The sequence below is a fragment of the Schizosaccharomyces octosporus genome (assembly GCF_000150505.1).
Source record: "Schizosaccharomyces octosporus yFS286 unplaced genomic scaffold supercont6.2, whole genome shotgun sequence".
Classification (NCBI taxonomy): Eukaryota; Fungi; Ascomycota; class Schizosaccharomycetes; order Schizosaccharomycetales; family Schizosaccharomycetaceae; genus Schizosaccharomyces; species Schizosaccharomyces octosporus.
Window position 1 is genome coordinate 1,865,938 of NW_013185620.1, and position 22,158 is coordinate 1,888,095.

At 37.9% G+C, this 22,158-nt stretch overlaps 9 protein-coding genes and 4 non-coding genes across 13 annotated transcripts; 6 read left to right on the plus strand and 7 right to left on the minus strand.

Annotated features, from left to right (window-relative positions):
• Nucleotides 1-15: 15 nt before the first annotated feature.
• SOCG_00275 (vacuolar sorting protein Vps33) lies at nt 16-2,492 on the plus strand. The gene is made up of 4 exons (XM_013162695.1): nt 16-406; nt 452-1,130; nt 1,172-1,444; nt 1,498-2,492. Exons 1-4 carry the CDS (start codon nt 350-352, stop codon nt 2,268-2,270), a joined length of 1,782 nt encoding a protein of 593 aa, XP_013018149.1. The 5' UTR covers nt 16-349; the 3' UTR covers nt 2,271-2,492.
• Nucleotides 2,493-2,505: 13 nt separating this feature from the next.
• On the plus strand, nt 2,506-5,389 carry SOCG_00276 (DNA topoisomerase I). The gene is made up of 3 exons (XM_013162696.1): nt 2,506-2,606; nt 2,656-2,756; nt 2,802-5,389. Exons 1-3 carry the CDS (start codon nt 2,594-2,596, stop codon nt 5,121-5,123), a joined length of 2,436 nt encoding a protein of 811 aa, XP_013018150.1. The 5' UTR covers nt 2,506-2,593; the 3' UTR covers nt 5,124-5,389.
• Nucleotides 5,390-5,624: 235 nt separating this feature from the next.
• SOCG_00277 (inorganic phosphate transporter) lies at nt 5,625-7,011 on the plus strand. The gene has a single exon (XM_013162697.1). It carries the CDS (start codon nt 5,895-5,897, stop codon nt 6,828-6,830), a length of 936 nt encoding a protein of 311 aa, XP_013018151.1. The 5' UTR covers nt 5,625-5,894; the 3' UTR covers nt 6,831-7,011.
• Nucleotides 7,012-7,128: 117 nt separating this feature from the next.
• Nucleotides 7,129-7,200, minus strand: SOCG_16290. Its single transcript has one exon. It is a non-coding gene; the product is annotated as a tRNA-Pro (tRNA).
• Nucleotides 7,201-7,610: 410 nt separating this feature from the next.
• Nucleotides 7,611-7,682, plus strand: SOCG_16291. The gene has a single exon. It is a non-coding gene; the product is annotated as a tRNA-Pro (tRNA).
• Nucleotides 7,683-7,983: 301 nt separating this feature from the next.
• SOCG_00278 (uncharacterized protein) lies at nt 7,984-10,037 on the minus strand. The gene is made up of 5 exons (XM_013162698.1): nt 9,705-10,037; nt 9,288-9,551; nt 9,041-9,250; nt 8,897-9,001; nt 7,984-8,839 (listed from the first exon to the last, which is right to left on the minus strand). Exons 1-5 carry the CDS (start codon nt 9,811-9,813, stop codon nt 8,760-8,762), a joined length of 768 nt encoding a protein of 255 aa, XP_013018152.1. The 5' UTR covers nt 9,814-10,037; the 3' UTR covers nt 7,984-8,759.
• On the minus strand, nt 8,200-8,319 carry SOCG_16292. Its single transcript, XR_001203001.1, has one exon. It is a non-coding gene; the product is annotated as a 5S ribosomal RNA (ribosomal RNA).
• Nucleotides 10,038-10,720: 683 nt separating the features above from the next.
• Nucleotides 10,721-10,802, plus strand: SOCG_16293. The gene has a single exon. It is a non-coding gene; the product is annotated as a tRNA-Ser (tRNA).
• Nucleotides 10,803-11,069: 267 nt separating this feature from the next.
• SOCG_00279 (RNA-binding protein) lies at nt 11,070-13,409 on the plus strand. Its single transcript, XM_013162699.1, has one exon. It carries the CDS (start codon nt 11,126-11,128, stop codon nt 13,157-13,159), a length of 2,034 nt encoding a protein of 677 aa, XP_013018153.1. The 5' UTR covers nt 11,070-11,125; the 3' UTR covers nt 13,160-13,409.
• Nucleotides 13,298-14,477, minus strand: SOCG_00280 (DNA repair endonuclease Swi10). Its single transcript, XM_013162700.1, has 4 exons — nt 14,210-14,477; nt 14,146-14,163; nt 14,010-14,095; nt 13,298-13,945 (listed from the first exon to the last, which is right to left on the minus strand). The coding sequence occupies exons 1-4, from the start codon at nt 14,363-14,365 to the stop codon at nt 13,441-13,443; spliced, it is 765 nt and encodes a 254-aa protein (XP_013018154.1). The 5' UTR covers nt 14,366-14,477; the 3' UTR covers nt 13,298-13,440.
• A 125-nt stretch (nt 14,478-14,602) lies between these two features.
• Nucleotides 14,603-16,570, minus strand: SOCG_00281 (ER oxidoreductin Ero1a). The gene has a single exon (XM_013162701.1). The coding sequence runs from the start codon at nt 16,412-16,414 to the stop codon at nt 15,014-15,016; it is 1,401 nt and encodes a 466-aa protein (XP_013018155.1). The 5' UTR covers nt 16,415-16,570; the 3' UTR covers nt 14,603-15,013.
• Nucleotides 16,571-16,693: 123 nt separating this feature from the next.
• Nucleotides 16,694-19,282, minus strand: SOCG_00282 (hsp78-like protein). The gene has a single exon (XM_013162702.1). The coding sequence runs from the start codon at nt 19,219-19,221 to the stop codon at nt 16,822-16,824; it is 2,400 nt and encodes a 799-aa protein (XP_013018156.1). The 5' UTR covers nt 19,222-19,282; the 3' UTR covers nt 16,694-16,821.
• A 459-nt stretch (nt 19,283-19,741) lies between these two features.
• SOCG_00283 (ADP-ribosylation factor) lies at nt 19,742-21,460 on the minus strand. Its single transcript, XM_013162703.1, has 2 exons — nt 21,309-21,460; nt 19,742-21,253 (listed from the first exon to the last, which is right to left on the minus strand). The coding sequence occupies exons 1-2, from the start codon at nt 21,357-21,359 to the stop codon at nt 20,762-20,764; spliced, it is 543 nt and encodes a 180-aa protein (XP_013018157.1). The 5' UTR covers nt 21,360-21,460; the 3' UTR covers nt 19,742-20,761.
• Nucleotides 21,461-22,158: the final 698 nt, after the last annotated feature.

Sequence of the window (22,158 nt, forward strand, 5' to 3'; positions counted from 1 at the left end):
CTTCAATTGAAACTAACATTATCGTGTTATGGCCTAATCGTAAATGAATATATTTCGTTCGACTCATTGCCAAGTTAGTCTCTAATATTTTTTCAAAAAGCTATCATCAAAAATAGGACCGTCTATCATTGTATTTTAAGCTTCTTTTACTAGGTGAATTCGGTTTGTTTTGCTAATCAACAAGACTTTGTGGACAGCAGTAGCATCAAACATTGTAGGAAAATAAAATCTTGAAGATGCCATAATTTATTAACTTGAAAGGAAGGAAGATTCGAAGGCATCCGCTTAGTTTCATTTGAGCTGAACTGTGTTCCACACTTTTACCACTTTGGGCCAACTATATGATTCAATGAGCAAGGACGTAAAAGAAACAGCCAGGTTTTATTTACTGGACCTAATAGATTCTGTAAGCTAATTTCACGTATGAATCTACTGGCTTACATTATTTTAGATTGCGGGAAAGAAGAGTTTATTACTAGAGCGAGAATTATCTGGTATTTTAGGGCAGATTATTACGACTAATACCCTCCAAGAGCATGGAATTCCTCAAGTGTTTTGGTTTGATCGTAATATACCTCAAGAGTTGGACCAAAAAGTGATATATTTATGCCGACCCACATATGAGAATGCCAAATTAGTATCTGCTCATGTCCGACAGCATCAGCAGGATATGAACCAGACAGAAAACACTGTAATTTTATTACCTGGTACAAATGTTTTATTTGAGACCGTTCTGCAAGAAGAGGGTGTTTTCGGTGAACTGGTTATTATGGAATGGTCGCTACATGTAGTACCATTAGATGAGGATCTTTTTTCTTTAGAATTAGGTCCTGGAGTTAAGGAAGAAAACTTATTAAAGCATTCTGTCAGTGCCCTGGTTAACTTTGAATCCTATAACGGTCGTTTTCCACGGGCATCGGGTCGTGGTTTCAATTCTGCTAAGCTCGTCGAAATATGGGATAAATGGTATCAAGAAGAGTCCATAAACAATGCAAGAAAAGATGTTTACGAATTGTCTACTTCTTACGATAGTGTCTTGATTATGGATCGCTCAATGGATTGGGTGACCCCATTTCTTACTCAGTTAACGTATTTTGGTCTCTTAGATGAAATACTAGGAATTGAACAGAGTGAGTATTTATTTTAAAAATCTTACTAACATAACCTAAAGTGAATGTTAAACTTCCCCCTAACTTGGTAAGCCGAAATGAGAATTTGTCTTCCGGATCGCATAAAAAGTTTTCCCTAAGTTCGTCATACAGTACCATTACTAAAGATGTTAAAGATGTGAACTTCAACTGTATCGGGTCTCATTTGGGAAAAATTGCTAGGAAACTTTCGAGTGACTACGAAGGCCGCCGCCAAGCTAAAACAGTGAATCAAATACGCGATTTCGTGTCAAAATTGGGTTCTTTGCAGTCGGAGCACACATCATTAAATATACGTATGTTCTTGTGGAAGATATAGCAACTTTCATGATAATTAACTAACGACTAGACACTGGACTCGCTGAATTAATGATGCAGCATACTAAAAGTAATAATTTTCGTAAGATTTTGCAGATACAGCAATCACTCGTATCTGGTGTTGATCCTTCTAGTCAATTTCCTTTGCTAGATCAACTGATATACATGGATGTGCCTGTCGAAGAAATTTTCCGTATACTCTGTTTAGCTAGCATCGTTTCAACTGGATTGAAGCAGAGAGATATCGATTATTATCGAAAAGAAATTGTTCAAACTTATGGCTATAAAAATATATTGACTTTTCAATGCTTGATTGACGCTGGGTTGTTACGAGTTAGACCTTCAAGTAACATTTCTTTGCAAAGGTCATTCTCCTATACTACTTGGTTGAACAACTATCCATTAATTGATGAGGAAGTGAATGAACAACATCCTTTAGACATCTCTTATACCTATAGTGGATATGGGCCCTTGTCTGTGCACATGTCTTATGATATACTGCAGAATAGAGACAATCCTGAGAAGCTTCCGCGGTTGAAAAGTCTTCCTGGGGAGTACGTAGATAAATGGTTCAAACAACAGGATAGAAGCTTTTCCCGAACGTTTACTCGAGGAACGGATAAAAAGAGGAAAATCCTTGTTTTCTTCCTTGGAGGTTGCACTTTTACTGAGCTTTCGGCATTTCGTTTGTTAGCTGAAAAGCATGGTAAGTTTGAATTTACATTTATGACTACAGGTATGATCACTGGTGGTAAAGTAGTACAGTCTTTTACGCCATCTATCCAGACTCTAATTGATGAGTAATGCCTATTCGTACATCTCTATTTAATGAATAAAAAAAGTAACGAATATTGATCATGATGAATAATTTAACTTTTTGGGAGAGCAAGGCTTAAGAAACCCCTTCAATTATCTCTTGCTGGTAGCTGTAGAATAGTTTGTTCCTAGGACCATACAGTTCTAGTTTTGAAAAGAAACCATTTTTGTCTAATACAGTGTACATTATAACGTCTGATAAAATATTTTCTTGCACCTTTTGTTTATGCTGTTATGTCGCTTGGTTGCCATGCCAGCACTGACTTCGTGTAGTAATAAACTCTCCCTTCACAACACACGAACATCGAAGAATGTCTTCATCAGGTAAGAATACGCACATTTTCATTTGTGATTTGTAATAACATATGAAAAGATTCGGATTCTATTTCTATTTCAGCACGGAGGCGATCTGGTCGAAACACTGGCCGACAAATTAATCTTAAAGAGTCAGACGATGAAAATGAAAGTTTTGATGTATGTGTAAAGGTTTTGCTTCGTTAATTAACCATTGTTTAAAAGGAGCTTCCCTTAAGCGAAGCTAAGTCTGTGAAAACTGAAAGCGATGATGAGGAAGACAACGTTCCTATAGGAAGTAAACGAGCTCCTGTTGAGAAAAAGAATAAGCCTCCGTCTAAACGCACTAAAAACAACAATGAAACCAAAAAAGTGACGCGTAAAAAAGACCAAGAGGTCAAGGAAGAAGATGAGGATGACCTACCATTAAACGCCAAAGCGAAAGCGAAACCGAGAGCAGCCAGAGGGAAATCTAAGGAATCAAAGAAAACCAATGGTAACACTGTTAAGAAAGAAGAAATGGATGATCGAGATTTAACTCCACTAAAAAGCGGGCCTCCATCTCCATCGCCTAAATCCAGTGCGGTTACTTCTCGAAATCGTTCCCCCAACGATGACGAGGAAGAAGAAGAAGAAGAAGACTTTAAATGGTGGGAACAAGGAAACATTGATGGTACTCAAAAATGGTCGACTCTGGAGCATAGTGGTGTATTATTCGCTCCTCCTTATGAACCACTTCCTAAAGACGTCAAACTTTACTATGATGGTAAACCAGTAGATCTTCCTTTGGAAGCAGAGGAAGTCGCAGGATTTTTTGGTGCTATGTTAGAAACTGATCATGCAAAAAATCCAACGTTCCAGAAAAACTTTTTCCGCGATTTTCTAGCTGTGTGTAAGGAATGTAATTTTAAACATAATATTAAGGAATTTTCAAAATGTGATTTTTCTCAAATGTTTCACTACTTTGAGCGAAAGAGAGAAGAAAAACGGAATATGCCGAAGGAGCAAAAGAAGGAAGCTAAAAAGAAAAAAGATGAGGAAGAAGAAAGCTATAAATGGTGTATTCTGGACGGCCGTAAGGAGCGTGTTGGTAATTTCCGCATTGAACCTCCCGGACTTTTCCGTGGTCGAGGCAATCATCCTAAGACGGGTTCATTAAAGCGACGTGTTTTTCCAGAACAAATTACGATCAACATTGGTAAAGAAGCACCTGTTCCGAAACCTTTGCCAGGGCATCATTGGGCTGAAGTACGACACGATAACACAGTTACATGGCTGGCTACTTGGCATGAAAATGTTAATAATAATGTAAAATACGTCTTTTTGGCAGCTGGAAGTTCTTTAAAGGGACAAAGTGATTTGAAGAAATACGAGAAATCTCGAAAACTAAAAGATTATATCGATGATATCCGTAAAGGTTATACTAAAGACCTTAAAAGTGATTTAACAGTGGAGCGCCAACGAGGAACAGCTATGTATTTGATTGATGTTTTTGCCCTTCGTGCCGGTAACGAAAAAGGTGAAGACGAAGCAGATACTGTCGGTTGCTGTTCATTAAGATATGAGCATGTTAGTCTTAAACCCCCTAACATTGTCATTTTTGACTTTTTAGGTAAAGATTCAATTCGATATTACAACGAAGTTGAGGTAGACCCACAAGTATTTAAGAATCTGAGAATCTTTAAACGATCTCCAAAAAAGGAAGGGGACTTGATATTCGATCGTCTAACCACCAACACACTGAACAAATACCTTACTAGTCTGATGGATGGATTGTCAGCCAAGGTATTTCGTACATATAACGCATCTCATACGATGAACGAAGAATTGAAGAAAATGCCAAAGAACTTATCTCTTGCTGATAAGGTCTTATTCTACAATCGTGCCAACAGAACTGTAGCAATTTTATGTAACCATCAGCGGTCTGTTACGAAAAATCATGACGTTCAGATGGAACGTTATGAGGAACGAATCAAAGCTCTGCAATATCAAAGACTTCGTTTACACAGGATGATGTTAAGTTTAGAACCTAAACTATCCAAAAAAATGCCGGAATTGGTACAAGGAGAAGAAGGTATAGATGATGAATGGGTTAAAAGGCATCACGAATTACTTTATGAATTAGAAAAAGAAAAGATCAAGAAAAAATTTGAACGTGATAACGAAAAAATCATGGCTGAAGACCCGAAAGGCAAGCTTCCTGACGATGAGTTAGAAAAGCGACTAACGGCTGCGGATCAGTTGAAAGCAGTGTTGGATGCTGAATACAGAACAACGAAAGTACATCCTGGACGTGCAACGCTGGAACGATTGGAGAGCCGCTTGTCAAAATTAAACGACCGTATAAAGGTGATGCGTACGCAAATGATTGACAAAGATGAAAACAAGACGACGGCTTTAACGACAAGTAAAATTAACTACATTGACCCACGGCTTACGTTTTCATTTAGCAGACGAGAAGAAGTTCCTATAGAGAAATTGTTCAGTAAAACAATACGTGACAAGTTTAATTGGGCCTCTGAAACACCCTCGGATTGGGAATGGTAATGTTTTTACCAAACTTGTTTTGGGCAGGGTTTAAAACCTTCCTCTGGTTGTTGTCACAGCTCAATTAATTTAATAGAGTGTAAAGTCTTGTCGACAGTATACGTTGGAAGTATTGGATTTTCTGGTTTATAAGTTAAAAGAATAATTCTAAATAAAGCTCTAAATTATAGATTCTATTAATTTATTTAATACCTATACAAAAATCGTTGGAAAGCACTGTAGGAGTAAAGTGTTGAATAGGTCGCAGTATTGGGGTAATCAGCTACCTTTCAAAATTCGGCAGCAAGATCAGGAAATATATCATTTCAAAAATTTTTATAAATTCTTTTCTCTATACTCAGAACTTTCTTGCAGGTATAGTAAAAATGTTCATATTATACGACAAATTTTGTCTGAATCATTTTTACGTTATTAAGCATACGGAATGGGATCATGGTACGCTAAGCTCTTATTCAGAGTGGGATAGAGCGTATCGCAGCGAGCCAACGGAAGAGGATGGGCGAAACAGTCAAGTTCCGTAACGCGCGGAAAGATTTCTTTCTCGCACAGGTGCCGTACTTCTACCTTCTACAAACCACCCCCCTCTTTGGAGCAAATTGAAGATTGTTCTAATTTCAATCTCCTAGTGATCCAAATTCCATTCCTTTAAAATAAATACTAATTATTCTTTAAAAACGACAAAAAAAATCGTTTTTAAAGCCTTACTGAATATACATTCGTTCGTAAGTAATACCTAGCTCTCATTTGCTTCTACATCTTTTCATTGAAACAATGTCGAACGTCGCTGCCCCCATAATTCCCGAAAAGAAGGGTCTTCAACTTTACTCCCCCGAGTACTACGGTTTATGTTCTTTGGGTGGTCTTTTGGCTTGTGGTATTACCCACACTGCCATTACTCCCTTGGATGTTGTTAAGTGCCGTAGACAAGTAAACCCTAACGTTTATCCCAGCAACGTTGCTGGTTTGCGTTCCTTATTTGGTAAGGAAGGTATGCGTGGTCTCTTCACTGGTGGTGTCCCTACTTTCCTTGGTTACTCCCTTCAAGGATTGGGTAAATATGGTTTCTACGAAGTTTTCAAGACTCAATACTCAAAGATCGTTGGTTCCGAAAATGCTCACACCTACCGTACCGGTGTCTATTTGGCTGCCTCTGCTTCTGCTGAATTGTTAGCTGATGTTATGTTGTGCCCTATGGAAGCTCTTAAGGTTCGTGTTCAAACTACTACTCCCCGTTTTGCCAACACTACTCGTGAGGCTTGGTCTAAGGTTGTTTCTTCTGAAGGTTTCGGTACTCTCTACCGTGGTCTTACTCCTTTGTGGTTCCGTCAAATTCCCTATACTATGATGAAGTTCGCTTCTTTTGAAAAGATCGTCGAAAGCTTGTACAACTACATTGGTAAGCCCAAGAACCAATACAGCAAGGGTGAAAAGATTGGTATTTCCTTCGCTGGTGGTTATATGGCTGGTGTTCTTTGCGCTATCATTAGCCATCCCGCTGATACTATGGTTTCTAAGCTTAACTCTTCCAAGCAGCCTGGTGAAGGTGTCGGTGCTGCTGCTTCTCGTATCTACAAGAACATTGGATTTGGTGGCTTGTGGAACGGTCTTGGTATGCGTATTGTGATGATTGGTACTTTGACTGGTGCTCAATGGCTCATTTATGACTCCTTCAAGATCGCTTGTGGTTTCCCTGCTACTGGTGCTTAAATTTAATCTTGTTTTTCTATCATTCATTAGCAATTTAATAGCTCTGCTTTTCTCTGGTTTTCCTCCCCACTTTTCCTTAGTAAATAGGTTACAATAGTTTACTACTTTAGCTAACCAGCAACAATTGTCTTTTAAAGTCGTATATTCAAATATAAACCGCAAATTTTTCTTTAGACTATAAAGTAATACTAAACGTAAGAATCGTGTGAGGCTCTCCTGTGATGCTAAGATACTAAAGCATCATAGGGCTCCTAATGAAGCGAACATCAAATTCAGATGATCGGTGATTGAAAAAAGAGGGCTGTTCTGGGAATCGAACCCAGGACCACCATCACCCTAAGATGGTATCATACCACTAGACCAAACGGCCATGTCGGTTACTTTGAAGGAATAGTTTGTCAAGAACCAAAATACTCGAAATGGTTGGTAAAAACCCACTTCATTATTTAATATTCTAGGAAGACAAGAGTAGTGACCGACGGCTTAGTGTCTTGAAGTTTTAATCAATAAATAAAAATATAAAATGATACTACTTTTATTTTAAGGTACAAAAGCCTTTGTTCTTTTGCCAATTTTTTTTTTTCTCATAAGAACCATATACTACGATTGTATATATATTAAAGCTTGCCTACTAAGGTCAAATGAGGCAGCCTTTAAGTAACTCAATGTGCATAAAATTTAGTTGCTAATTTGGAACGCAGGTTTTCATGGTATTAAATTTTTTGGCCATGTAGTTCTATACATCGCAAATATTTCTTATTTGTAGGTTAAGTTAATAATGGCCGTTTGGTCTAGTGGTATGATACCATCTTAGGGTGATGGTGGTCCTGGGTTCGATTCCCAGAACAGCCCTCTTTTTGCTAACGCTACGGCTTTTTTTAAAGCACTGCAGAAATTTGGTTCCATGAATGCCAGCGCCAATGTTCTCCTTGTTTCTTAAGTGAATGGTTGAAAAAGCTAGCAGCATCATCGAATATCCCACTTGCAAACTTATAACTTTTGCTTCAATTCGGGAAACTAATCTCCATCATCTTAATTTCTAATTCCCATATTAAGGAAACAAAGAATGAGAATAAGATCGGTGTCCATTATGTTATGTTGCTTTGGTAGCAACTAGGCTACTTAAAATTTTATTCTCAAAAATAAGTTTAAAGAGTGAACATATATCTATAATTGAACGTTCCATTTATGTCTCTCCTATGCGGATGATTTATTATTGTACATTTGGATCGTTACCTATTCAGTAGCATTGTGCAACAGTCGAACGAGGTCAACGCGTAATCTCGCCGAATGAACTATGGCGTTTGAAAGTTATATAGAAGCAATAATTAAGAATTCCAAAAACGAAAAGGAAAAATCAAGAAGAAAAAGCCTACAGCATCCCGGATTCCCATGTTGTCTCCAACCATAATACTAACGAGACCCTCGGTCGCTTAACTGCAGTGATCGAGCGGGAACTGGTGTGCTGTTTTTGTCTAGGTATAGCCATAAACATCTGTTCCCGTCGGTAAGATTACTACAAGTTCAGTTGTGATCCAGTAAGGACATTCTTACATTTTGTAGTTAAAGACTCTTCTGTATGATGATGACATTGCGATATTCCGGCCTTGACTACATTTATTAAAGACATGCAATTACACGACACTGTGTTGAAGTTATAGTTAATCACGGAAGAATTTTCGTTAAAGTAATTAAACAATCATTAAAAAGAGTGTTCAATTCTATTCACAAAGCATAAACAACGATATTGCGTGAGGAATAAAAAAGATTCATGAAAGAGTGAATGACAAAAGCACCTTAAGCCGTCTTATTAAGATAATGCTTACTTTGGAGGATAATGCGAATGCAAGGTTGATGGACTGCAATATTGACATGAATACTTCCAAAGGAAATGCGAATTATAAAAACGTAAACCAGGTTCGTTAAAATTCAAACTTCACCACTTTGCTCAGCAAGAGGTTGAAGGGCGATTTCTTCGTTCTGAGGTACTTCATCTCCTTGATTTGTTCCTTTTAACTTGGTTAATAATTGCTCTATGATAGGAAGCATTTACGTAGTGTACATACCAAAAACACGATTCACAGAATTTCTTATGCCGTTTCCTATGGCATTTGCGCCGTTTCCTATATCAATGACTAATAATCTAAATCGTTCACGGGCAATTGGATTTACTAGAACAGTTAGAATATTTCGCAGGTTATAAGACATACTCCAAAATAAAACAAACACGGCAACGTTAACAAACCAGACACCATAGAAAGCAATATCGTTCATCTTTTCAAATCCTATTATGTTCTTTACATTAAAATAGACGACGAAACCAACACCATTCAGAGAAGCCGTACATATTACTGCGACACACATGTTGGACAGCACTCTACCAGTTTGCTTGAACCATTCTTTAGGAATTTGAGAAATTGCTAATAGTTAGTAAAAATAAAAGATAGCATAACTTACAACAGAGAAATAATAATATCGCTCCAATAAATCCGCCAAAAAGTCCCCAAAGGTCTTGCGCCCTCACAGGAACTTTGAAATAAAAGAACATCACGAGAAGAATACCATAAGCCCCAATATACACAAGAGATGCAAAAAAAAAGAGATATATGATAATAATCCACTTCGAATATTTCGAATCCGATCCAGCGTTGTTAGTGGACTCTTGGGCAGAATGCTGAGCAGATCCATCAGCCATTTCTAAATCAATAAATTTGTTCGGAGCTAATGAATGTATTAGTGATGAATGCTTTTGTTGTTTGAGAAGGGATGGAGCGTTTGTCGAGTTTGTTTACAGCACAAGTCTTGAGTCGCTGGAATTATACAAATTGATACAACTGACATTCTTTTGTTCCTTTCTATTTCAACAAATCTTACCTGAATACGGAGGAGGCGTACCCTCTGAAGAATGTATATCTGATTTTTCATCAATGAGCGTTTTAAAAGACTCGTCAGAATCTGAAACAGGACTGTATTTATTCTTCATTTCTGCAATGGCAAACCAAAAACCAAAAGAACACAAATATTTATAGCTAGTTCGAAATTAACTAGAATTACCAAGAAAAGTCTGTAGAAATCTTTTCCACCGTTCAGAGATCTTTAAAAAAAGGAATCGTTCCTTGTTTCTAAAGAAAGGCAATGTTTTGAGTAAAATCTGTCTAAAACCAAAGATAGGAATGAAAAAAAATCTTGGTAATGGCTTTTCGCATGTCTCAATTTCATAAAGCAGCGACATTATGTCACCGACTGGTCATATCCTCGTTACGATTATTCAACACTGTGGGTTCACTATGGATTTTAGTAATGGTATAATCCAAACGAAGTTCGTATTACAAAAAGTAAACAAAGAACCTATCCAACTATAGAACCTTGACGTTGGATTTTCGCAGTTATTTTCAGCAATCACAAACACTCATTATTTGACACAACTTTTTCTAAATTTTGTCAAAGATTTGGGAAGAAACCTGCCCATCTAACGGTTCTTAGCTCAGCTGCTCAGCGAAAGTTGATTTAGATGTAATGGAAAGCATTGTTACGTTGGGTCCAATCTTTTAAAATTCCTCTAGCTTGGGCTATGATTTTCTTACATAATACTCATTAAACAGCTTTGTCTATGAAAGAAAAAAGGAAAAAGAAAAGTCTACAGCACCCCAAATTCTCATATTGTCTTCAACCGCGGTACCAACGACTCAGATACTCATCTGCAATGATCGACGAGAATTGGTGTTTCTTCCTACATGCTTCCATACAAAAACTTCATTGAAAGAGTTCAAAAGTGAGTAGAAACTGACACTATGAAGACACCATCGTGCTGTTTTCGACAAATAAAGCAAACAATAAATTCGTATTTCAGACGAGTACAAATCAGTTTTAAGCTACTAATTTGCAACTAAGACACTATGCCTGAGTGGTTAAAGGGATAGATTAGAAATCTATTGCGGTCTCCGCGCGCAGGTTCAAATCCTGCTGGTGTCGTCTTTTTTTTCGTACCGTTTTTTGTTTGCTTTCCTTTTTGTCGTAGAACACAGGTAAACGGAATCAATCAAATTGAAAAGTAACTCTCATAATTTGCTTACATAGCAAAATTGAAAACAATCAACAAACTGCCGATTTCCATTTCACCTTCACAGGAAGGAAGTATCGAGCCAATTGTTTGCTATACGGTAAATGGTATTACGGAAACCAGTGCTAAATATTGATAAAGCTAATAATGCCAAAGACTAAGAGCTCACTGCACCACATTATCCCTTTCATGTAAAAATGAGGATTTCAGCTGTAGATACAATTGTCGCTGAACCATGACTACCAGCAGCACATTGTTTGTGCGAAATCTTGCGTTTGGGACAAAAAAGGATGATCTTTCGAATTTCTTTTCAGATATCGGTCCTATAAAGCACACAGTAGTTGTCACCAATCCTGAAACAGGGGAAAATCGTGGTTATGGATTCGTTACATTTTCCATGGTGGAGGATGCGCAACGCGCCATTCAAGAATTAAAGAATAGAAAACTCAATGGTAGAATTTTGCGTATAGATTATGCTGCCCATCGTAAACGTACGGCTCCCTCTGAGGACAAAGAAAAGGAGCTGAACGAAGTCAGTAATCGAAAACCACAGGGACCTCGAAAAGATAACCGTCCTCGCTTGATTATTCGAAATCTTCCTTGGTCAATTAAAAAGCCAAACCATTTGGAACCCTACTTTGCAAAATTTGGAAAGATCCGAGAAATTCGAGTACCCACGAAAGCTGGCGGTCGAATGTGTGGTTTCGCTTTTGTATGGATGCAAGACCGTGAAGCTGCTCAAAAAGCCATGGAAGCTGTTAATGGTACAGAACTTGATGGCCGCCCTGTTGCTGTTGATTGGGCTTTGAGTAAGGATGCTTATGAGTCGAATGTAACATCACAGGAAGATAATGATGAACCTGCTCAAGAGAACGATGAAAGTGATCAAGAAGAAATGGAAAAGGATGCAGATACTAACTCTGCTGCTCAGCATTCTTCAATTGTGCCTGAAAATAGTGATGAAGAAGACTTGCAAACTGGTGAAAAAGAGGAATTAGACACATCTTCTACTGAAGAAGAAAATTCCGAATCCGAAGATGAAGTAATTCAGCCGAAGCAAAATTTAGGAGGTACAATCTTTGTTCGTAATATTCTTTTTGAGTGTACCGAACAACAATTATACCAACATTTCCGTCAATTTGGGCCATTAGCTTATGCGAAAATAGTCAGAGATCCTGTCACTGATAAACCATTAGGCAGAGCCTTTGTAAAATTTCGTTATGAAAAAGACTGCAACGACTGTCTTGAATTGGCTGCCCAAGTACCGAAATCCGATCCCACTGTCGCTGAACAACGTCTTTTGCCTTCGGTGTTAGTGGAGGAAAATATGAATTTGGACACTGTGGCATCTCGTTTCTTGCTGAATGGTCGTCTTCTTAATATTTCAAAAGCCGTTACTAGAGAAGAAGCTGGAGATCTTACTCAAAAGAGTATAGCCGAGCGAAAACTGAAATTAGGAAAAGGAGTGGATAGAAGACACTTGTTTTTATTGAACGAAGGACGTATTGGTCCAGGTCATCCTCTTTTCGATAAATTATCAGACACTGACAAATCATTGAGATCGATGTCTATTAACCAGCGTAAGAAGCTCTTAGAGACTAATCCTACTCTTCACTTGTCTTTGAATAGACTCTCGATTCGAAATATGTCTCGCCACATTGACCACAAAATGTTGGCATTCTTAGGTCGTCAAGCTATTCGCTGTTTTAAAGAAGACGTTGAAAAGGGACTACGTCAAGACCTTTCTGATGAAGAAAAATCTCGCGATAAAGGTCAATCCATACAACGCGGTAAAAACGGTAGTGTTTTAAAACAAGCCAAGGTCGAACTGGAAAAATCAGGTGCAGGTAGATCCAAAGGTTATGGTTTTTTACAATTTGTTTCTCACAAGTACGCACTTATGGCTTTGCGCTGGTTAAATGGCAGGGAAGTCACTGTTCGTAAGATAATCCAAGATGAAATTGAATGGGCACGTTCTCATAAACTCCCTGAACCAGAAATGCCTACAGTAGATTTCAATGATCGTCCAAGAAGACTGATTGTTGAGTTTGCCATTGAAAATATCAAAGTAGTCAAGCGCCGCCAAGAAAAAGAAATTACATTCCGCGAAAAGGCAAAACAAATGCGAGAAAAGAAAGAAGAGGAAGCTCAACAGCAGAAACGCAAACGAAAAGACTCATCTGGCGATGATAGTGAAAAGGAGAAAAAGGCCAAGGTTGCTCGAATTATTCAGCAGAAACGTATGAAAAGAAGGCAGCGAAAACATTAAGTTTGACGGTTTTCATGCGGCATATCACGTTCAAATTTCACTCTTTATTTGATTGGATTTTGTTACAAAAACATGCATTCAAAAAAATTTTGGTCACGTTGACTTTTACCTAACATTTCTTTTACATTTTAGATACATCGGGTTTTTTGGGAAATTAATGTACGCATAATATTCTTTACAATAAAATTAAAAGCAATTATCAGTAAAAGAGATGGTATGTACTTAATTTAGGTTGAAGTAGAAAAACGATCGTCTATTGATGCAATTTCGTAAGTTGAATTTTAAATATCTTTCGACAACGATCCAGGATTCTTAATCACTGAACGTGACATGAAAGGTTGCTGTGAAGCTTCCAAAAATCGATTTACTTTGGTAGGACCCCAACCTTCCAACTGTTCTAATTCTTCTCTGGAGGCAGATAACGCACCTTTTAGAGACCCAAACTGAGAAAGGAGAGTCAAACTATCACTTTTATTAATCCCACGGACAGAGGTAAGACATGTCTGGACTTGACTTAAATAATCCATTGACGGCTTTTCCATAATAGAAGTAGGAGTTACATGTTCGTATGCCTTATAAGTTTCCAAATACCTTGCTGCTTCTTCCGACGACCAGGCAAGAACCAACGTATACTGATTCACGATACTAGTCTTCACTAACTCTTGGATAGAAGCTTGATGATTTTCGACATCCACTAGAACTAGCATGACACGTAAATTGTAAGCCTTTCCTAGTCGTGATATTCTTCCGTAAATATATTCAGGATGAAGATGATGATATTTTAAACTACCATGAGAAACACATTAGCATGAACAAGTCCTCTACGCATAAAAAAAGCACTAGATAATACCTTAAAAATAAACTGCAAATCCCGTTTCCCATCACGAAGTCTGGAACTATCTCTGCATATTCCCAAGGCACATTCCGAACATTAGGCTTGATTGTTAGTTTCTCCCAAAGTACTTAGGTCAATGTGCTGATCTTACCAATAAAGGATTTCCTTTCTGTAGTTCATCAGTTAGTATATATCCCTTCTCGTTGCACTCGTACCTGTCGATAATTCACAAGGATCGCATGAGCTGTCACTCTTGAAACCTTTTGGGGAATGATCGGTTGAGGTCGATTCCCAGAAGTCGTTGTCTTTTCGACTTGCTCAAGAGCCGTAAGGCCTAGCTGTTCAAACTCTTCATCGTCAATGTCTGACATGGATGACGGTTGTATATGTAGATTTCGTTCTTGAGAAGTCAGTTAGGGAATGTTACCAACTTCATTTTGAACTTGTTCCCATCCTCGTTTTGATGTACGAAATGCAAAGCATTTATTTGGTTGTCAATAAGGATAAAAAATTATATATTTTTTTATCAAAACTACAGATACATACACCATACTTTTGCAATGCAAAGACTATCATACACATCCAATAAATTCCATTTTCTATGTTACATGAAACTAAATACTAACTACCAATTCATGGTGAAACTATCCATACTTATTCCAGCATTCTAAAAACGTTAGTAAAAGAGCTAAAGTTAAAAGAAGATTCTTTTCAAAGAATGAAAAACAAAATCAGCAATATATAATTGGGTTTATCTTCGTATCCGGGGTCTTAATCCCGTTCAGTAACACGGACCAATTTTAGTCATCATATTTGGTCTTATTTCCATCCATGAAACGATCTTTTAAGTTGACATACCTTCAAGAAAAAAGTACTTTTTCTACTTGTTATTATCATTCGTAGTAGTTGGTTGAAGTTAACTTCAATACCACCCCAAGGATTTATTTATACCAAAAAATTTCAAAATTCAAAGCTTTTTAGAAGGGAAGTAGAGGATTTTAATAAATGAAAGCAAAAAATTAGATTAATCTTGGAACATTGCATATATAAAGGATGGCATAAAAGATGTACCACAACTGTTCAGTGAAGAAGGAAAGGATTTCACGCATAGGTGCTTTAAAAGAAAGAGCAATAACATATTGCAGAAACTTAACAGAAAGGTCAGCTCTTCTTCTTAATTGAAACCAGAAAGACGACTGCACAGAGTGAGCGATTCGATCAAAGGTATTGACCAAAGCAACGATTTCTGATGGGCGTAGGTCACTAAGGTGAGTCTCAGACTCTAAAAGAAGCTTCAAAGCAGTTCCATATCCGGTCATTTGCAATTTTCCCCAAAGTCTGCATTTATCGCAACCAACGCAATCCATAATGCGAGAAATGTCGTGAAAATGTCTGCGGAAAGTTTCTTTAAATCTTTGAGATTCTTCGTCGGAAAATAACTTGGAGCTCATTATTACCTTCCTATCCTGCTGGGATTGAAAAGCCAGATTATCAAAAGCTAACTTGGTTCGCGCATCAATTGCTAAATTATCTGGACAGAATGTGTTGTTATTGTATTCCATATCTTCCAACTGATCGGCAATTTTTACAAATGCTTGATGCAAAAGAGCATAGTTAAAGAAAATATTTTCAATACGCTCTGGATAGTTTCCAACTTTGGCTAACCAACATTCCAAGTTCCGGGTCCAGCGATTACGTTCGGCGTCATAATAGTTTTCACAAATATGAGAAGAGATACTAGCGTGAAAACCAGAAATAATCTTGTTTAGCATACGCTTCTCCTGACAAGCAATGGATGGTGAAACTGATATGATATCATCCTCTTTAGGAGTGAGTTGAAATGGATACATGCCTGGCTTATAGAAGGAATCTCTTTTTGACTTCTCCTGTGAGCTTTCATCATCATCTATTACGAAGCAATTTTGTTCATAAATAGTGCGCCAGATAGTAGCTGTATGATCCCCTGAATAGCCTGTAAACCTTTCAGGATTTCCGACAAGCGAAACGTAAACACATTCCTGTCCAGACGACACCTCATCTAAATAGCAGTAATCTAACTTAGAATCATGCTCCCAATTACACTCCTTTTCATTTTTCTTTGAGGGTTGTTCAAATTCACTCAATTGTTTCCAGATATTAGGAACCTCGTTTTCTCCCAGTGTGTCCACGGCGCATCCTTGACTACTACACATAGCATTATCGTTGTCCCATAGAGGACATTCAGCACGATATAGGTTTAGTTTGTAGTTGGAAAAGTAATCACTTTGCTCTGTCATGACCGGGAATAGTGATCGTACTCTACTTTGCATACCATAAATCGCATCCGTATCGACTTCAGTCAAAGCAACTTCCTTATTGGGGATTAAAAGATATGCCCATAAGGCATGCCAAATTATCAACAGTTTACTGATTCCAAACATTTTGTACAAATCCGGTTATAAATGAGTAGGTATATATAATATGCTTTTTATAATGCAATCAAAAAATTCATTCGTTTTTAGTTTCTTGTTTTCCTTTCCAAAAATAGCTAAATGGTTGTTTTCAGGATTTCTACTTCATGAAGTAGACTGATTATGATGACATATAAGTAAGGTAATAATATCATAGTATTAATGTATTTTGATACTTCAGGTTTTATAAATATATAAAAGACTACAAATACAATATTTTACGCTTGTGTAGTTTAATGTTTAGAGTAGGTTCTATGTAGGAGTAGCTTTTGCTTTCAAAATTAAGTATTTCATTACCAATGTAATCTAAAATGTGGTATTATATCAGTCATATCATTAAAAGTAGCAAGCTCAAGTTTTAGAGCGATGTTTGTACATTATTTTTTTGATTCTAATTTTGACGTCTTAAAATCTAAATCTCCATTCAAAACTTCAACCAAAACATTCTCGTCGGATTTAATGTCTCCTTGAATGATTTTCATAGCCAGCGTGTTCAAAATCTTCTTTTGAATTAGACGGTTCAATGGACGAGCACCATAAGAAGGAGAGTATCCTTTTTCAGCGAGCCATTTCTTTGCACTATCGCTTACTGTAAGCAGAATGCGACGATCATTCAAACGCTCTTGAACTTCAGCCAAACGAACATTAACAATGCCTTCCAAATTCTTTTCAGATAACTTGTTAAAAACAATCTGTTCATCAATCCGGTTCAAGAATTCCGGAGGATAATAGCCTTGTACCATTTCAATTACTTTCTTACGCGATTCAGGAGTAACAGTGGTACTAGGATCGTTGACAAGGATTTCGCTACCAAGATTAGATGTCATTACAATCAAGGTTGAACGAAAATCAACCTTTCGTCCTTGAGCATCCGTTAAAAATCCCTCATCTAATACTTGCAACAGGATGTTGGTAACATCATTATGGGCCTTCTCCAATTCATCAAAAAGTAAGACAGCATAAGGCTTACGACGAACAGCTTCCGTAAGTTCGCCTGATTCCTCATACCCTATATAACCAGGGGGACTACCAACCAAACGAGAAACAGTATGCTTTTCCTGAAATTCAGACATGTCAAATCGTATCATCGCTTTCTCGCTGTCGAACAAAAACTCCGCAAGGGCTTTTGTTAATGCGGTTTTACCCACACCTGTAGGGCCTAAGAATAAGAAGGATGCCAAAGGACGGTTACTACTTTGCAAACCAGCACGCGACAAGCGTACAGCATCCGCAATCGCATGAAGAGCTTCATCCTGACCGATAATAGAATTGCCGATTGTTTGTTCCATATGCAGTAAACGATCACGTTCCCCGCGCATCAAGTTTGTAGTTGGAATGCCTGTTGCTCTAGAGACGACGAGTGCAATATCGTCACTGGTCACGGAGTCATGTACCAAAGAAGGTTTCTTGTTCTCCAAATTTTCCTCTTCCTTTGGAAGCTTGCGCTGCAGTTCTGGAATAATGGCATACTGAAGCTCAGAAGCACGAGTATAATCACCTTCACGTTGTGTTCGTTCAAGCTCAATTCTGGCTTTTTCTAAATCCATTTTAGCAGCCTTGATATTATTTAAAGCGCTTCTTTCTTCTTCCCAAATGGCAGAAAGTTTTTCTTGATCAGTACGTAGTTCTGACAATTTCTTTTCAAGCTTCTCACGACGTTCAATTGAAGTCGTATCAGTTTCTTTCTTCAAAGACTCAAGCTCAATTTGGATGGTCATGATATGACGATCCAAACGGCGAAGCTCATCTGGTTTGGATTCTTGTTGCAGTCGCAAGGAAGAACAGGCCTCGTCTACTAAATCAATAGCTTTATCTGGCAAAAATCTATCGGTAATATAACGCGAGCTATAAGTGGCAGCAGTAACCAAAGAGTCATCGGTTATCCGTACACCGTGATGCACTTCATAACGTTCTTTTAAACCGCGGAGAATGGAGATTGAATCGGAAAGAGAAGGCTCCGCTATCATGACAGCTTGGAATCGACGAGCTAAGGCTGCATCTTTCTCAATATACTTTCGATATTCCTCCAAAGTAGTAGCACCACAGCATTGTAACTTTCCTCTAGCCAAAGCCGGCTTGAGTAGATTACTAGCATCAATAGAACCCTCTGCTTTACCAAACCCAAGCAAAAGATGCATTTCGTCAACGAAAAGTATCACCTTTCCTTCAGCAGCCTCCAAATCGCTCAAAACACTCTTCAAGCGCTCTTCGAAATCGCCACGAAACTTGGCGCCTGAAATTAGAGCGCCCAAATCAAGGACGATGACTGTTTTTTCTTTCATGGATTCTGGGACTTCTCCTCGAACAATTCTCGTGGCTAACCCTTCCATGATGGCGGTCTTACCGACACCAGCAGGGCCAACTAGGGCCGGATTGTTTTTTGTGCGGCGCGACAGAATTTGAATTGTCCTTTGGATTTCTTCTTCACGACCAATTACAGGATCAAGCTTTCCTTGCTTGGCTAACGCAGTAAGATCAGTACCAAATTCCTCCAAAGCTGCCCCAGGCTTTGGTGTTCCACCTAAATTCATTCGAAAAGTCCCTCCATTCGGGTTTGCTGCATAAAATCTTCGTTGATTCCATCTCAATTTCTCCCAATTGCTCTTAACAATTGGATTAAGACGCGAAAAAGCAATTACACTTCCGATGCCATGTCCAATTCCGGATTTCTGAGAAAGATTCCTTGAAATAAGATGACGGGGCAACTTCCTCAAACTCCCAGAGAACTGCCGAACGTTAAATATTCGATTTGCTATACCTTTCTGTAAGGTGAACATCGTTTATATGTTTCTGTTGTGTAAATTACATGGGCCATCATCTTCTTATATAGACACAGCTACTATAATTGGCGTTCATCGAGAAAGAAATCTTTAGAAGAAATCCAAATAATGAATTACGTTCAGGCGTGTAAAAACAGTATAACGTCCTACGAGAAATTCGGTTTATTTACAAGAAGAAAAGTTTGTTCTATGGAAATATGGTTTGTAGGCAAGAGGCGAAATAGTAAAGAGTAAAAGATTTGGCAATAAAATTAAACTAGTGTTAGTGTAGAGCACCTACGAAAGATATAGCTGGGTAGCACTTCCCAAACAAGTTCCACAAAGCGAAGAATAGAAAGAAAGAGCATCAGCAAAAAGTAGAAATGCGCAGTACATGAAAGCAGAGAAAACCAAAGTTTCTACTCTTCGTTATGTAGTTTGTAGCTATTTATGCCAAATTGCTCATCTTGGTTGTTTGAGATGGATTTCTACCATGAACGTCTCATAACTATTACTCCATAGCAGATTACAAAAGTCGTGCGGACATAATCAATATGTTATTTAGTATCTTAATATAAGCACATAAAAACAATAGAATAAACTCCGAGGAGGGACCATTCTAATGAGAAGTATCTGGAATCATAAATCTCGGGATATACTAAAGTAGTACCACGAGTTGAGACCTTCCCACACTATGATTTAAATCCTTTCGATACTTTTTGCAACTCTTCCATCGACATGCGTTGATAAGGGCGGGAAGACACAGTCCACGACTTTTATTCAACCTCAACTGTACTCCTGTCTAAAATTGGAATTGTTAACAAGCACAGTCTGCACTAACCAGTACACATCTAGATTAGCACGTTGTGCATAAAATTTCGAATCTGACATGTATAAGGTATCATGATAAACAACTAGTGCTAACGATTCGGCGATTATGCGCAAAAAGAAAGACAGACAAAGGCGCACACATGGCAGCATTGCTTAAAGACCAAGTAGAATGCTACACAAACGAGTGGTTAATAAATGGCTTTCGAACCTGTTTCAGAAACGATACAATTATCAAGCACTGCCCACACTGAACATGTAAAGTTATTCTTGTGACAGGAAACCATTTTGACTAAAAATGTAGGTCTTGCAAAAATAAGTACTTTTGCTTCTTGGATAGGAATAATTTTATACTCTAAATTCTAAAGAACCAATAGGAACTTCCTTGTATTGCATAAAATCGAGCCTGAACTACTCGTTTGCAGTACAGGTACGCTGGTACGTATGTAGACTAATCAAATTGAACATAAACAAATTATGTATGGAAGCCAACAAGAAGCATTAAAATACGGAGCATGTCTGGCTTATAAAAGTCAAAGGACTTGGAGTCATATGGCACAATGAAACTCCAAAAACAGGAGCCCAATGGGCACAGATGCCTATAGCAGAATCGAGAACGATACAAAAAGGAAAAGAGCATAGGAAATGCAGGGATAGTAAATCATAGGTTGCATAACTAGAAGTTTAAGGATAGTCGTCCTCCGGAGGATAAGTTAGCTGTATAAATCGTTTACTGGTTCTTGAGGTTGGTAGAGAGCCATTCAAGACCTTCGTAAAGACCATCTCCACTAGTAGCACAAGTGGCTTGAATATACCATTGGCGATGGCGAAGAGAGTGAAGACCGAGCTTGTCGGTAATTTCAGCAGCATTCATAGCATTTGGCAAATCTTGCTTGTTGGCGAAAACCAACAAAAGGGCATCGCGAAGTTCGTCTTCATTAAGCATACGTTGCAATTCTTCATGAGCCTCAGAGATACGTTCACGATCGTTGGAGTCAACAACGAAAATGATACCCTGAGTGTTTTGGAAGTAATGTCTCCATAAAGGACGAATCTTGTCTTGACCACCAACATCCCAAACTGTGAAAGAAATATTGCGGTACTCAACAGTTTCTACATTGAAGCCGATAGTAGGGATAGTGGTTACAATTTCACCAAGCTTAAGTTTATATAAAATAGTTGTTTTACCGGCAGCATCAAGACCAACCATAAGGATACGCATCTATATACAGAATCATTGTCGTTAACTCCGTCCTCTTTCTAACACTTTTTCTTACCTCTCTCTTGCCAAAGAGACTTTGAAATAATTTGCTGATGCTCAAACCCATTATACTTATATTTCTTCTCTTGACGGTCGTTTCTCTATGGGACGGTGGTTTTTGGTAGAAGATGAAATCTATCTGGTGGTGTAGCGGGGGTTGACGGCTTGGTGGTCGGTGACCGTTATCAAGCTTTCCTGTGCTAAATCTCATATACTTCAATATAGGGACCTGCTCTTACCCAAAAACTGTTATATAAATTTAGATAAATATAATTGATTTGGCTGTATGATTATGTATAGGTTTGTATGTACTCTTCCTCAAATATTTCCTCTCTCTACCATAATACTGCCAATAGCTATGTGATGCAGCTACTTTCTTTGTTTTCTATAGTTGTAATAATTAATGTGTTAATTTTTTTTCTTTCTGTAATAGTAATGAGTTTTCAAAAGACAATAAAAATGTACTACTGCCGTCAAGCAGTATGTATAAGTGTTTTGAGTAATCTACTTTCTGGTTAACAAATCTTACGCTTGAAATAATCGAAGTGGAGGCTTATTGTAATACGAATCTTTCTATTAAAAGTTTCAGGAAAGACATATCTACGAGCGAACACTGATCTATGTTTGGGTGGCTATCGTAAAGCAGAATTCATTGAGTTTTTGCAAAAAGTACTAAGAGTGATTACTGTATCTAGTTCCTTCAGATAATCTTCCTACATCCTACCAGTCAGTTTATTTCTACATTCAATAAAGTAGGTAGAATGCAATTCATAATAATCAGATCAGCCCTGAAGGCGTTTCCGAGATCCTATAGACCCAGGCTTTTCTTTTACTTAGCTACTTTTATGATATTTACATCGCACAAT

What these genes read in the sequence shown, in the direction of transcription:
- SOCG_00277 (XM_013162697.1), top strand. Translation starts at nt 5,895, where the DNA reads ATGTCGAACGTCGCTGCCCCCATAATTCCCGAAAAGAAGGGTCTTCAA.
- SOCG_00276 (XM_013162696.1), top strand. An exon ending in ATGAAAATGAAAGTTTTGAT is followed by an intron (nt 2,757 to 2,801) that starts GTATGTGTAAAG and finishes ATTGTTTAAAAG; the next exon opens with GAGCTTCCCTTAAGCGAAGC.
- SOCG_00278 (XM_013162698.1), bottom strand. Translation starts at nt 9,813, where the DNA reads ATGAAGAATAAATACAGTCCTGTTTCAGATTCTGACGAGTCTTTTAAA. An exon ending in GATATTATTATTTCTCTGTT is followed by an intron (nt 9,251 to 9,287) that starts GTAAGTTATGCT and finishes ACTAACTATTAG; the next exon opens with CAATTTCTCAAATTCCTAAA. An exon ending in TTCTGTGAATCGTGTTTTTG is followed by an intron (nt 8,840 to 8,896) that starts GTATGTACACTA and finishes CCAAGTTAAAAG; the next exon opens with GAACAAATCAAGGAGATGAA.
- SOCG_00275 (XM_013162695.1), top strand. Translation starts at nt 350, where the DNA reads ATGAGCAAGGACGTAAAAGAAACAGCCAGGTTTTATTTACTGGACCTA. An exon ending in TACTGGACCTAATAGATTCT is followed by an intron (nt 407 to 451) that starts GTAAGCTAATTT and finishes ACATTATTTTAG; the next exon opens with ATTGCGGGAAAGAAGAGTTT. An exon ending in AATACTAGGAATTGAACAGA is followed by an intron (nt 1,131 to 1,171) that starts GTGAGTATTTAT and finishes CATAACCTAAAG; the next exon opens with TGAATGTTAAACTTCCCCCT.
- SOCG_00283 (XM_013162703.1), bottom strand. Translation starts at nt 21,359, where the DNA reads ATGGGTTTGAGCATCAGCAAATTATTTCAAAGTCTCTTTGGCAAGAGA. An exon ending in GTCTCTTTGGCAAGAGAGAG is followed by an intron (nt 21,254 to 21,308) that starts GTAAGAAAAAGT and finishes TTCTGTATATAG; the next exon opens with ATGCGTATCCTTATGGTTGG.
- SOCG_00279 (XM_013162699.1), top strand. Translation starts at nt 11,126, where the DNA reads ATGACTACCAGCAGCACATTGTTTGTGCGAAATCTTGCGTTTGGGACA.
- SOCG_00282 (XM_013162702.1), bottom strand. Translation starts at nt 19,221, where the DNA reads ATGTTCACCTTACAGAAAGGTATAGCAAATCGAATATTTAACGTTCGG.
- SOCG_00281 (XM_013162701.1), bottom strand. Translation starts at nt 16,414, where the DNA reads ATGTTTGGAATCAGTAAACTGTTGATAATTTGGCATGCCTTATGGGCA.
- SOCG_00280 (XM_013162700.1), bottom strand. Translation starts at nt 14,365, where the DNA reads ATGTCAGACATTGACGATGAAGAGTTTGAACAGCTAGGCCTTACGGCT. An exon ending in ATTTGCAGTTTATTTTTAAG is followed by an intron (nt 13,946 to 14,009) that starts GTATTATCTAGT and finishes TTCTCATGGTAG; the next exon opens with TTTAAAATATCATCATCTTC.